The 12,845-nt window shown below is 35.5% G+C and overlaps 1 protein-coding gene across 1 annotated transcript in view; it reads left to right on the top strand.

The window, feature by feature from the left end:
• The window catches only part of thsd7b (thrombospondin type 1 domain containing 7B), a gene marked incomplete at its 5' end in the record, with an annotated part of 157,412 nt that overhangs the window by 4,661 nt on the left and 139,906 nt on the right, over window positions 1-12,845 (top strand). The window contains 3 exons of the mRNA XM_015397359.1: window positions 3,255-3,503; window positions 6,903-7,072; window positions 9,557-9,715. Coding sequence (XP_015252845.1) covers window positions 3,255-3,503; window positions 6,903-7,072; window positions 9,557-9,715 — 578 coding nt within the window. The remainder of the gene's footprint in view (window positions 1-3,254; window positions 3,504-6,902; window positions 7,073-9,556; window positions 9,716-12,845) is intronic.

The following is a 12,845-nucleotide window of genomic DNA, read 5'->3' as shown; positions in this document are numbered from 1 at the left end:
AAAAAAAAAAAAACTTCTAGTGATAATATTTACTCCTTACTATAGGTTAGCTTTTTAAGGTAGAATACGGTTAACTCTTGTACAAAAAAAGGTCATTCATTTTGACATAACATTAACTGTGTGACTTTGTGAGGATCACTTTCTATCAGAAACAAGCTTGTTGGTTATTTGGTGAAGTTACTCATGAGAGCCAAACATTTTACTCAAGTAAGAGTAGATATGTTCACTAAAATGTTAGTCAAGTAAAACTAAAAGTATGGTGCAGTTAAGCTTCTCCTTAAAGTATATTTTTGTCAAAAGTTTACTCAAGTAACTGTAATTGAGTAATTCTAACTAGTCATACTCTTTGAAGGTACAGTGACTTTATTTTACAAAGGGATCATTTGCATCAAAAATAGACTTGAGCTTGTTGTTAAATACACTTGGGGCTCGTCCCTTTTCAATATAAATATAGTGTTACAGTATTTAGTGTTTGGTTCTTTCTGATTGTAGAATATAAAAGAAGATGTACTCACTGCTTATAATTAATAAGCTCATTATTTGTATTGCCCAGGTAATCAACTGAAACTTGAATTCAGTGACAAATAGAGTCTTTTCAGTAATTTAGGAAAGCAAATTGGCTAATTCAAGTACTTATGAATGGACAACTTTTATCACAGAAGATGAAGTAAATGAACTGATTTTTTTTATACCAAAAGGAATTAGGCAAAGTTCATTTGTTCTCCATACAGCTCAATATATCTGGAAGATTCATTAGATTCTCCAGGCATGTGATATTTTAAATGTTACTTAATGAGATCTGTCCACTAATCCATTTAAATCCCAACCACACCCGGGGCCTGCACTATAATTAAAGTTCAATGTAACCAGCTGGCCTATGGTAAAGGGCTGTAAGACCCTGTGCAAATATTAAATTTAAAGCTCATGCTACGCTATTTGCTCTTGAATAAATTCTTTTTTTTTCATTATTCTGCTCTCCCAAAAAAGAAAAAAAAAATAACAACTTTGAGGAGAACTGCCTAACATGAGAAGTACACAAAGTAATTTACACATTTTGTGCAGTTTGAATATGTTTGTCTTATCTGAAGACCCTGATAAGCACTGTTGCAATTACAATTCCTCTATTATAAACCTAACATGGCCAAATTAAGCTGGTTCTGAATTAGATTATTATTTTTATGATTGAGAGAAATTAAATGAATTTTTAAATACTAAATCAATGTAATGGAAGTGTGCAAGTATTTCAATAAATTCCACCTTTTAGCAGCTTGGCTGTCCTTGATGCATTCCTGATCACAGTTTCTCAGTCCTTTTGAACAAGCAATGTGTTTCTGAAGCTATAGAATGGTTTCTCCCAAAAATAATTTTATCTTAACTGTCAAAGATGCCTGTTGCATTTTCTCCAGCAATTTTCATACATAACTGGCTAGCCACAAAGGCACATGATGTTCAAGCCATTTTACTGTTACAGATTTTGTGCAGCCAATGAAACACTTCTGTTCCCCAGCATTATCTTTCATTACCCTACCTTTCTTAAATTTATTTGGATCTCAATAACTGTGTCGAAAATATTACTGATTACTTTCTGCTTCTTAAGTTTTGTGTATTTTTATTTTAAAATGTACATTTACAACAGCATAACACTAATACTGTAAAATATATCCCTAATATGAAGCAAAGGCTATAATACCTAAATACAAACAATGTAAATCTATTGTCTCACAAAGCCCACAAAGAACCGAAAAAATCATGCTGCAGATTTCAGATTCATCTATGTCTGGCATTAATAAGAAAGAATAAGAAAATAGGCATAGGAAGTACACAGTAGGAATTCACAATAACAACCTGCTCTCTCATGTGGTGCACTCTAAAAACCTCTGTGGTGAAAGGAGAGGAAAGTTCATGCAGCTAACCCAACTCAGGGTCATATACTCAGCAGTCAATCCGCATATTTTCATTTCCAAACAAATTCCGATACTTGAATATTGATATCTGCAAATCCTATTACTGTTATTTCTACCATTTGCTTTAGTGTTATCATAATAACTGTTGCTTTAAAAGAGACTGTAATAAACTCCTTTCTACAGGCAAGAATAGTATGAATACAATATAAAAGGCAATTTTAGATTGATTTAGTCTTAAAATGAAGTAATAAAAACAGTAAATCAGGTTAACAAAACATATTCCATCCTGATAACTATTTGATGTTAGAAATAGTGAATCCATATCCTCCTGTGGATGCACACTTTTCAACTATACCCGATATAAGATGTCAGTAGAGATTTTTAAATATTATTATTTATTTTATTAAATATTATTATTTAATTTATATTATTTTAAACGTTATAATATAAAAGCGTATTTATTTACATGTTGTTGCTGTTTGAGTATCAGAGATGAGCATGTGGGTTGTTAGATCCTGTGCCAATTTCAAACCACTTTTTACTGAGACAGTGTGATTGAGTGGGCCTGTATATCATGACCAGGAAAAGCAAAGCTTGTTATCAGAGGAAGATATTTCATTTTTAAGATAAATCATAATCTTAAATTCTACTACCATAAAAAAGAAAACTTTCTTTATTTCCCACCTCCCAACATTGTATTTGAATCATTTAAGTTCATTTTAATGTTGAACTCCTTTTAACCACTTTGGCAAAATAAATAAATGACTTTTATTTGTGGTTTAAATTAGCCTTACAAATTATATCACACTAAAAAATTTTGACGAATAAATTCATTGTCCCCACTGTATAAATTGTGCACAGTAAACTATGACTTTTCAAATTAACTTTTTAGACAAACCATGAATGTTATTATAAGCTTGCAACATTTTTTTTAAATAAAAATGCTTATACTGTGGTGTTAACAATTTTCTTTGATTAAATTATACTTCCTAAGTCTATCATCCTTCATTTTCATATTCGTAAAAATAAAAGGTTTTCATGAAAGTTTGATCAGGCTGTTGTATAGCTCAAGATGTCATTTTGTGAACAGGAACATCTTTTTAAGACACCAAAAAGCATAAGCAGATATTACTGTCATAAACTTTAGTTTCAGAAATAAGTCATTTTATTTTTCAAGGCTGTACTTTTAAAAGATGAAATTGTCCAGTGAGCTGTTTCCAAATGAAATTTCTTTTTGTTTTACACTTGTGTAAACAAAATGACAAATAAAATCTATCTGAATTCTAAAAGTCTGTTATATCAGGGAGCAAATTCTGTCAGACTTGATAATAGAGTCTTCTCAATCTTCAGTCTATGTACCAAGGACAACACTCCGTTGACCTACCAGGCGTGTGTGATGCCCAAAGACTGCCAAACTTCTGAATGGTCATCATGGAGTTACTGCTCAAAGACCTGCCAATCCACCGACCTGTCTCCTGGGTATCGGCTCCGGACACGGATCATGACACAGATTCCATATGGAGGAGGAAAACAATGTCCTGCTCTTGAGGAAAAGGAGGCCTGCAACATTATCGGGGATTTACTTCCAAAATGTCCAAGGTATTCATACAAACAGCATATGTTATTTCGTTATCATGCTCAGTGCCCACAGAAAACAAACTCAAGTCATAATTAAGCTTCTAATCATAACAGTTGTTTTTTTCTTTTCATTTTGACTCTTTTTTTTTTATTTGATCAAAAAACAAAAGAACAACGACAAAACCTGAATATGCTATTAGAACAAAAAAGATCAGTTGTTTGGGCTTAGGGTAGAAAGACTCCTGAAAGTTGTTGCACTGAAGTTGGAATATGTTTTAGCTAATAAAAAAAGCACTGAACAAAGTAATCAGTGGAGAATTACATTCTGTGCTAGTTAGTTTTTTTTTTTTTTCCTTTAAATTTAAATGGAGCGCCTGAGAGCAGGGGATTTACGTGATTAGGGGAAAACTCATTACAGAAATTAAGCATTTGATAGATTACCAGGGGCTGTTGTTCCAGTAATCTCCTCAAATATTATTGCTTTCTGCATCATTGCATACTGTATTTCGTAGTTGAAACCAAACATTTATTTAGAAGTTTTGAAAACAAAAAAAATCATCACATCGTTTTTTTGACTGACTAAAAGAAGTACCAAAGAAGGAAGATTCTTTTTTTTATATTTTGCCTTGCTTTTTAAAAGCAGCTGTAACTATATTGTATAAACTGAATCTTAATCCTCCTTAATTGTTTATTGTTATTCACATTCACTTAGATATATATTTGTTTGTTAAATGGCAGATTAACTTTTGAAAGGTCTGCATGTCTGATGAGAACTTTTTAACTTCTTTCCCATTGATTGACAAAAACAAAACATTTTTTCCCTTAAATATTTTCACATTCTGTCTCTGTCCCACCACATATTTTGTGTGTCTTTTATTGAGACTTTGCATAAAAAAAATCAATGCATATTGATTATAAATGTGAAATTGAAGCAAACCAATACAGTATATGGTTTCACAGTATTTTCCCCCCTATTCCCCTTTTCAGTCTGATACATCTTGAGTAAAATCCAGTGCAGTAAATTGCCAAGCCATAGCTTTCTGTCTAAACTGACTGGCCAGCTAAGAGGAACAATAATGAAAAAAAGCAATCAAAAGATCCATTGTAACTCTTGCAGAGCTGCAGAGACCAACAGATTAAGAGGCAGATTCTGCTGACTGGACTGTTACTTCTGCACTTCCCAGTTCTGGACTTTATGTAAAAGTGGTAAGAAAAGTACCATTATTTGAAGAAAGGATCGAGTATTCTGGTAACAGTTTTCCAAAGGCAGCATACAGTATAAACAAAAATAGAAAAAAAAAGACAAAGAGGTTGATCCGGTCAAAAAGTAGAAAAGTGAAACTTTCTGGTTTACCTGTTAAATTGCTTTTTGTTGTGCTGAGGGAAAGCGTCTTAACAGTACGATACTTTTACTAACAATGTTTTACAGTAAGAGTACAGTTCTCAGGGGTGGGAGAAACCAAACACTGCAAAATATCTGAATAGAATAGAATATATAATAGAATACAATAGTTTAATTATTGCTGAATTTTGCAAGCTTACTATACAAGAATTTTTTTCTAGCTGGCTCAATAATGAAAAAAATATTAAATCAAAGCAGTACAATGTAGAGCAGTTTTAGCAGCAACAAAATAGTTTATCAGCAATAAAATTTAAACTGTTGAGAATAGTGAAGATATTATGTGAAAACATTGTCTGCGAAAGGCTGATATATGATCTAAAACTATTACAGAGGTTTATATCTTTGTAATGAGATACTGTCGTTTTTTTTGTTGTAACAGGATAACGTTTTCCTTGTTTTTGTCAGGTTTATCTCTTAACAGGCATTATCTAAGCAGTATTTTTGACTGCAATGAATTTATCATTTAACAAATTCAGTAAGCTAAAAAATGAACTAAATAAAACCAAAAGCAAGTATTTTTTAATGTTTAATACACTTTTACTTTTAAAGATCATCATCATCATCAAACCAACAGAGAAAAGGAATTAATCATGCTAAAAAATGCGACTGATAAAACTGTCATTCTGAATGAAACTGAATAAGTCAGTAAAGGCTGATATCAAAGCATCATTAGTTTTTTTGTTTTTGTTATTATTAAAGGGTTTTCTACTGTAGTTTCAACAAGATACATCCATACATTTTTGATCATGTTTCCATGTCTGTAAGAGTTGAAAAACAGCAGTAACTACGTTGAATGGGGAGCAGGGTTATGCACTTTCCTGTATGAGAAATAAATGAGCAAAACTGCACATTTTCATGACATTGGACAGTATGTTAGAGCTGACAGCTGTTTTTTCCATTATGATCTAATCAGACTGAGCCGACAGAAGAGGATTAGGGCCACTGAAAAAATAAAAAAAAAAGTTTAATATAGGGAAAAAAGTTAGAATTCTGTCTTTAATCTCTGAATTCTAACTTAAATCTCAGAATTCTGACTTTTTTCTCAGAATTCTGACTTTAATCTCAAAATTCTGACTGAATTCCCACAGCTAACAAACATGTTAGCATCAAGCTGTAGCCATGTCTGTTTTAGAGATTGGCTCTCTTGTTTTAATCACTGTCTGCCCTTCCATTAATAAAATAGCATCATCGGGGACCCCTTGGGCATATAAAAAGTCGCCTAATTCCATTGTTTTCCACCTATGTGGTACTGGCCCTCCTAAACAACTCACATCTTTGTCAGTGAAGCTGAGGTTTCCCACATTTCTTCCTTCCTGGGCCCATCTACATTAAGATCCAAAATTCTGAGATTAAAGTCAGCATTCTGAGAAAAAAAGTCAGAATTCTGAGATAAAAGTCAGAATTCTGAGATTAAAGTAAGAATTCTGACAAAAAAGCCAGAATTCCTAGATTAAAGTCAGAATTCTGGGATTAAAGTTACCGTAGAATTCTGAGAAAAAAGTCAGAGCTCTAAGATTGAAGTCAGACTTCTGTGATAAAAGTCAGAATTCAGATTTTTTTTTCACATATTAAACTGAAACACAATTTTAAAATCAGTTAACTTTTTTTTCATTTTTTCAGTGGCCATAATCCTGTTCTGTATGAGCCTGAGCTTCTTTGTAAAAGTGAATTTGTAGAAATTTCAATTTCTAGACCTATGAAGCTGAGAGAGACTTCCCCTAAAAAGTTATGAGAGTAACTATATGAAAAGTGAGGTCTACAAACCATTGGCTTGGTTTGGCTAAAAAAAAAGCAAAGTATAATTACCAGTTTTTTTTTGTTTGTTTTTTTTAACATCTTAAAACAATGTGTTCTTGTTCTTCCACCTGATCATAAGGAACTACCCTTTTTTGGATAGTGAATAATGTCAAGACATATTTGTGATTTTTAGTTGTGTAAACAAATATTAAAAGGTTTGAGTCAAGAAGTAAGAGTTATTCTGTATGACAATGTTTTCTCATACCTTTGTGTTTACTAAGGTACACTTGGAAGACTACAGATTGGGGTGAATGCCGCATTCGACCCTTAATAGGGCAGCAGGATCGACGGCGGGCTAACATCAGTATGCTGTGTGGAGAAGGGGTCCAGACCAGGAGCACCTACTGTGTTCAAGTCCTTGATGATTCAGCACCACATTACAAGAAGGAAGGTAGGCTAAATAGGTTTGTTGTTCTTGAAACACAGTTTCCTGGGAAGATATGTTATGGTAACTACAGTTACTCCATTTTATTAAATGTTGAGTTAATGTTCATATGCTTTAAACAAACCCTATCACTGCATTCTTCATTATGAAAGGAAAGTCTAGAAGCATAGTGCCATTTTTGTTATGTGGGTGGAAGCATTCCCCTTTGCCTAGTGAAAATGTAGAGTGTCCTCAATTTCAACATGAGGATCCCTGCTTTGCATAAAAAATGGCCAATTTTACCTCTAATGATGTATTCCCAAACCTTTAAAGTTATTAAAACATATTTCACCAAGGAACAGTTATAAAGAAAAGAAAAGTGTAAATGAATATAACACAGCTAAGTTGGTGAACTTAAGTTTTACAAATTGGTACTGTAGATTCAATGATGCCCCAGAAAGGATTCAGTGACAGGACAGTTTTCAATAAAAAAAAAAAAAAAATAAAAAAATAAAAAAAATAATTAACCCTTCAAATATTTTTGCTGCTTGTATTTTTGTGAACTTCCTTCATAATTTCCTTATGAGGTAGCATTCTTTTGAGCAAGCATAATACATCATTTTGGACAGAGAATCGGAACTATAAACACATGAAGTTATGCCAAAGAATTAGAGATTGACTGATAAACGTAATTAGATTTATTTCTACTTAAAAAAAAAGGTTTAATATATATAATATTTTGACAGGTAACAAAGCATTGAGATGTTAGCATCAAGGCCATTGCTACAATTTTTCATCAAAACAATACATTATCAAAAATAATACACAGAATATCTAGAGTCGCACAGAATAAAAATATTCATTTTTATTAAAATATTAATTTTATTTAAAAAAAATATAGTATATAGATAATCCAGAAGAACGAGAAGGATCGGCCTCCATTCTGCTTAAATACATTAGTGCTCCAACTACAGATCGCTCGAGTGCGAGCCAACAGAATTGACAATGACTCCAAGAAAGTGTTAAAAAAGTTTTTAGAAAAATAAGCCTGTTTTGTTGTTACCATACTAAGCCTTTTTTCTAACCATCATTGTATTGTAATACTGTGGTTTTTAGTATAATAAAATTACCTTTACAGTCCCTTAGTGGGGAATTTTAGCTTCTATTTAAGGGTATCATATCATGAGAAAAACCCTCTGCTTATTCACTAATAAATTCTACACATTGAAGTTACAAAAAAATGAAAACTTTGTGATTCATTTTAAATGCAAAAATCAATAACCTAAGATAACTTAATGATAGATTCAAGAAGTTTCCTCACAGAATGAATCACCATAAATTAAGACAAAAAATGTTTCTTTAAAATAAAGGAGACAGGCTGTGGCATATTAAGTATTAATCATTTATCATTTTAATTAAGCGCAGTGGGGCCCTTTTAATGAGTCTCAATTGAAATATTCTTTATTCTTTCTGCAAATAACACCCTTTGCTGCATAATGAATAAAACAAATTGACAGTTGAAAGCATACCAATTTAGACATCAATATTTCCTCCTAGCGTTTAGTGAACTTATGCTTTTGAACAAGGTTGGAAAAAAAATGAAAACATTAAGTGACAAGTTTGTTGCAACAAAGCCTTAACATATGGCTAAAGTAAGCAGTGCATGTACTGTGATGTGAAGTTCCTTTTTAGTTTTTGATTCAACTTAAGATAAAAACAATTTATGGAAAAAAATAAAATAATCTCAGTGTTTGAACAAGCATATCATTTTCAAATAGAAGATAAAAAATCATGCAAATTATTGTGAGTAAAATAAAAAAAATAGATATTTTGTCATTTTTCTACAGGCTCTTATTCAAATGGAAATTTTCCTCTCAATGTTCCAAGCTACATTAACGTGACATATTAGATTTAGATCTCTCTCTGGGTTGTGGACAGGCAAAGAATACCCTTTCACACTGAAAGAGATCCACGTCAGTGCTCATCACAGGTGGTTCAGCTGTCATACTTAGTCATAAACTGGTTTCAACATGTCTTGATTTAATGCCTCTTAGTTTTCCCTTCAGCTGCCAACTGGCCTATATTTTATGGTCTCCTAAGTCTGTCATCAGAAGAGCAATACCCTCTGGCCTTTCCACTTGTTACTCCCTTATAAGCTTTGCTAAACTTCTATCCACGGTGTGCAAAGTTTGAAGTGGTAGCCTTTAACAATAAATGCTATCCTGTCTTCCAAGTCAGGACTGAATTAAATCAATACTTTGCAATCTGACAGCAGTGAGTCTTCTTGATCTCTCTCTCTCTCTGCATCACCCAACCCACATGTCTGCTAGGAGTCCAATCCTAAACATATTACCTGGCAGAAATTTCTATCACTCACACATCCCCCATAACACACACACACACACACACACACACACACACACATCCACACACCATACAGCTGAATCTGTATGGTTTTCCTTGAGCTTGGTTTATCCTTCTCTGTGTGTTCTTTTCTGTTTGTTTGTTCAGTGTCCAGGCCTGTGAATGCCTGGCTGTGTGATGGAGATGATCCTCCATTGGCTGTTCAAAACTGCACCATTGCTTGCCAGCATCAGTGCTTGCTGTCCCAGTGGTCGCCCTGGAGTGCCTGCCTCCAGGAAAACTGCACAGAACCTCAAGGGAAGAGAGGTATGATAGAAAACAAAGCATGACATGAAAACAAGCAAGGTTTGGCTTTTCAAAAATATAAAAAATATGTAAATGTACATCCTCACAAAGGTCCTATTGCAAGTGTTATTGGGTTAAACTTTTTTATACAATCAATGTATCTCAATGTCTATGCATAGCATTACTTTAGTCAGATTCATATTATTTCTGTGACCATTGTCGTTTCTTGTTTCATTAAATGAGGGGTATCAACAATTGTGCATTGCTGATACCCCTCATTTAATGAAACAAGAAACGACAATGGTCACAGAAATAATATGAATATGACTAAAGTAATATTCAATAGAAATCTATGAAAATGAAGAAACAGATGACCTTCAGACTTTTTAAGCATACTTCGACTGAAAGATTTTTTAAAAACAAACTCATGAAACAGACCTGGACAAAAATGATGGTACCCTTAAAAAAAGACTAAACGTGTGCCCAAACGTTCTTTTTAAATCAAGGTTTGTCCACTAACCAGCATCACAGGTGTCTATAATCTTGTAACCATTCAGTGAGCCTATATAGGGCTACAGGTGATCACTGTGCTGTTTGGCCACAAGGTACCACAGTCAACACAGACCAGAGGAAGTAAAGGAAAGAGTTGTCTTAAGGGATAAGAATGAAAATTCTAGACATGCATGTTAAAGGTAAAGGCTATTAGACCATCCCAATAACGGTATATATCGATCGATAGAAGTGTGGCGCAATAGAAAAAAAGAGGGTCGATAAAAGTTCGATAAAGAAACGCAGTTTTCCTTCCTTCTCATTGTAGCCTATGTTTAAAGATAGAAAAATGAACCATATCAAGAAAGAACACTGTCCCTTCTGTGAAACATGGAGGGGGCTCTGTTATGTTGTGGGTCTGCTTTGCTTCATTTGGCATTTGGCAACCTGTGCCTGCAGTTTTGTGGGGGGAAGCTGGGGGATGGCTGGCACCTGGGCTCAGGTGGCTGGCGTGCCGTATTTGGCCCATTGGGATGGACTTCCTGGGTTGCGATTGCCTGGCAGCCATGAGTATATAGTATGTGGCCTTGGAATGGCTGTGACTCGCTGGGGGCGGCATGAGGCTCTTCGGCTACCTGCTCTGGCAGGTGTCCAGTTTATGTTGGGATGCCACGGAGGGGATGTGGTCGAGCTGTCAGGGGGTTTGTGCCTCCTTGGGTGAGTGGGGATGGTGTTTGGGGTTAGTCTTGGGCTACACTTCTGCTCTCTTCACTATCATGGCACCCTCTCCCTGCCCCTCTTTTTTTGCCTATCAGCCTAACAGGACTGGGGGGTCTGGGGATCTACCCCTTGGTCCCCTAGCCTCCAGACACAGGAGGATAGTGTATACATGAGGAGTGTAAGGATATGTTTAGTGTCTGCCCCTGTGTGAACTCTGAGTGCTTGTATATGTCGGTATGGGTGTAAGGCTGGGATTATGTAAATGTAACTTGATGAATGGGAAGCTGTCTTTGTCCACTTGTGAGGTTGGGTGTTTGCGCAGGACCTGCCTCCTTACCCTTCTTAAGCTCCCTGCCAGTGACAGGTGCCTGTGTCTGCTGGCACACTGATTGTTCTCTAGTTGTGGGGTGCTGTCTTGGGTGAGCCACCTATCCCTGTGGGGTCCCTACCATAACTTTGGGCACAGGAGCTCTTATCTGGGTCCACCTTTGGTATGTCCAGGTGCTGTCAGAGCCCATGGGCTCACTGCCGTGGCATTGTGGCGCCTAGGCACTATGGCCTCTGTGGTCAGGAGCCTCAGAAACTGGGTCGCTTTGGTGTTTGGCTCCCTGGGGTTGGGCTCCAGGTGCTCTCGTCCGCCCTTCTCCGGTAGGCGTGGCCATACCTATATCTGCCCTCCTGGTGTCCCGGTGATCTGTGGTGCCTCTTAATATCTGTGGCCGGGATTGCTTCTGTATTTGTTTGGGAGCTTGTAGGGTCAGTCTGGGGCTGCCCACACCTGCTATAAAGCATATTTTCCTTCTGAAGAGGCTTGTGAATCCCTTATACATGAGCATACCCATGTTTATATACCACAGGAATTTCGTTCCAGGTGTTCATGGATACACGCTATTGCTAAACACTAAGTTACAGCTTTAGATATATACCACCCGGAATAATATTGTGTGATCACCATCGGTTTTGCCTTCCACACATATAGCTTTCTGTTCTTGAAGCATTTTTTTAGGGTTTACTTTGGATGTCTGTTGTCTTCTTTTTGCTGTTGTTATGTTATATGTTTTCTGTTCTTCTCTTCTCACCCAGGTGTGGAAGCAGACTTCTAGGAGTTACTGTATATCTTCTGTGTTGTCTATTTTTGCAGTTTTGTTCTATTTTTTCTCTATTCATGCACTCTTTCCTTCCTCCATCTCTTTCTCTCTTCCCTTAGTTCTTATCCCCTCTTTCTCACCTCCTTTTTCCATCACCATGTCTGTTGTATACGATTTTACTACCTAAATCAGTTTCAATAGTTTCATATACAAATATCAGGCAGAAACTTATGGCAACAGTTATAATTGGTCTGCTTGTGAAAACAAAGCTGTTTAGCTATCATCTAGCTCTGGGACAACTATTCCCAGAGCCATATTGGCAAAACAGTAGACAAAGAAATAATCTCTGCAGGGCGCAAATAAATGCCGGTGAAGATTCTCAGCCAGCCAGGTCATAGTCATTCCAAAACAATGGCTATGACAAATAAATCTTAACACTATGTAGTAAGAAATGTGTTGCACTATGACAGAATAATGACCCAAAACATCAAGTTAAAAATACCCAAAAATGGCTAAGAGGGGAACATTGGACTTTTCTGTGATGGCCATTTATGACCCTGACCTAAATGCTATTGAGGACCTTTGGAAGGATATGGAACATGCCGTCTGCAAAAGCACCCTTGAAACCTGAGAAACTGGAGCAGTTTCCTCATGAGTAGTGGGCCAAAATACTTGCTGAGAGGGGCAGAAGTTTCATTGACAGTTACAAGAATTGTTTGATTGGAGTGATTAACTCAAATTGTTGTGCAACAATATATGAATTAAAGGGTACCATCACTGTTGTGAAAGCCTGTTTATTTTTTCCATTAATTATGTTGGGGCATGGTTGTAAAGAGGTGTCGTTTTATTTCATT

Source organism: Cyprinodon variegatus, unplaced genomic scaffold (assembly GCF_000732505.1).
Source record: "Cyprinodon variegatus isolate N-32 unplaced genomic scaffold, C_variegatus-1.0 Scaffold857, whole genome shotgun sequence".
Classification (NCBI taxonomy): Eukaryota; Metazoa; Chordata; class Actinopteri; order Cyprinodontiformes; family Cyprinodontidae; genus Cyprinodon; species Cyprinodon variegatus.
The sequence above is the reverse complement of the archived record's forward strand: the minus strand, read 5'-3'. Positions and strand labels throughout refer to the sequence as shown.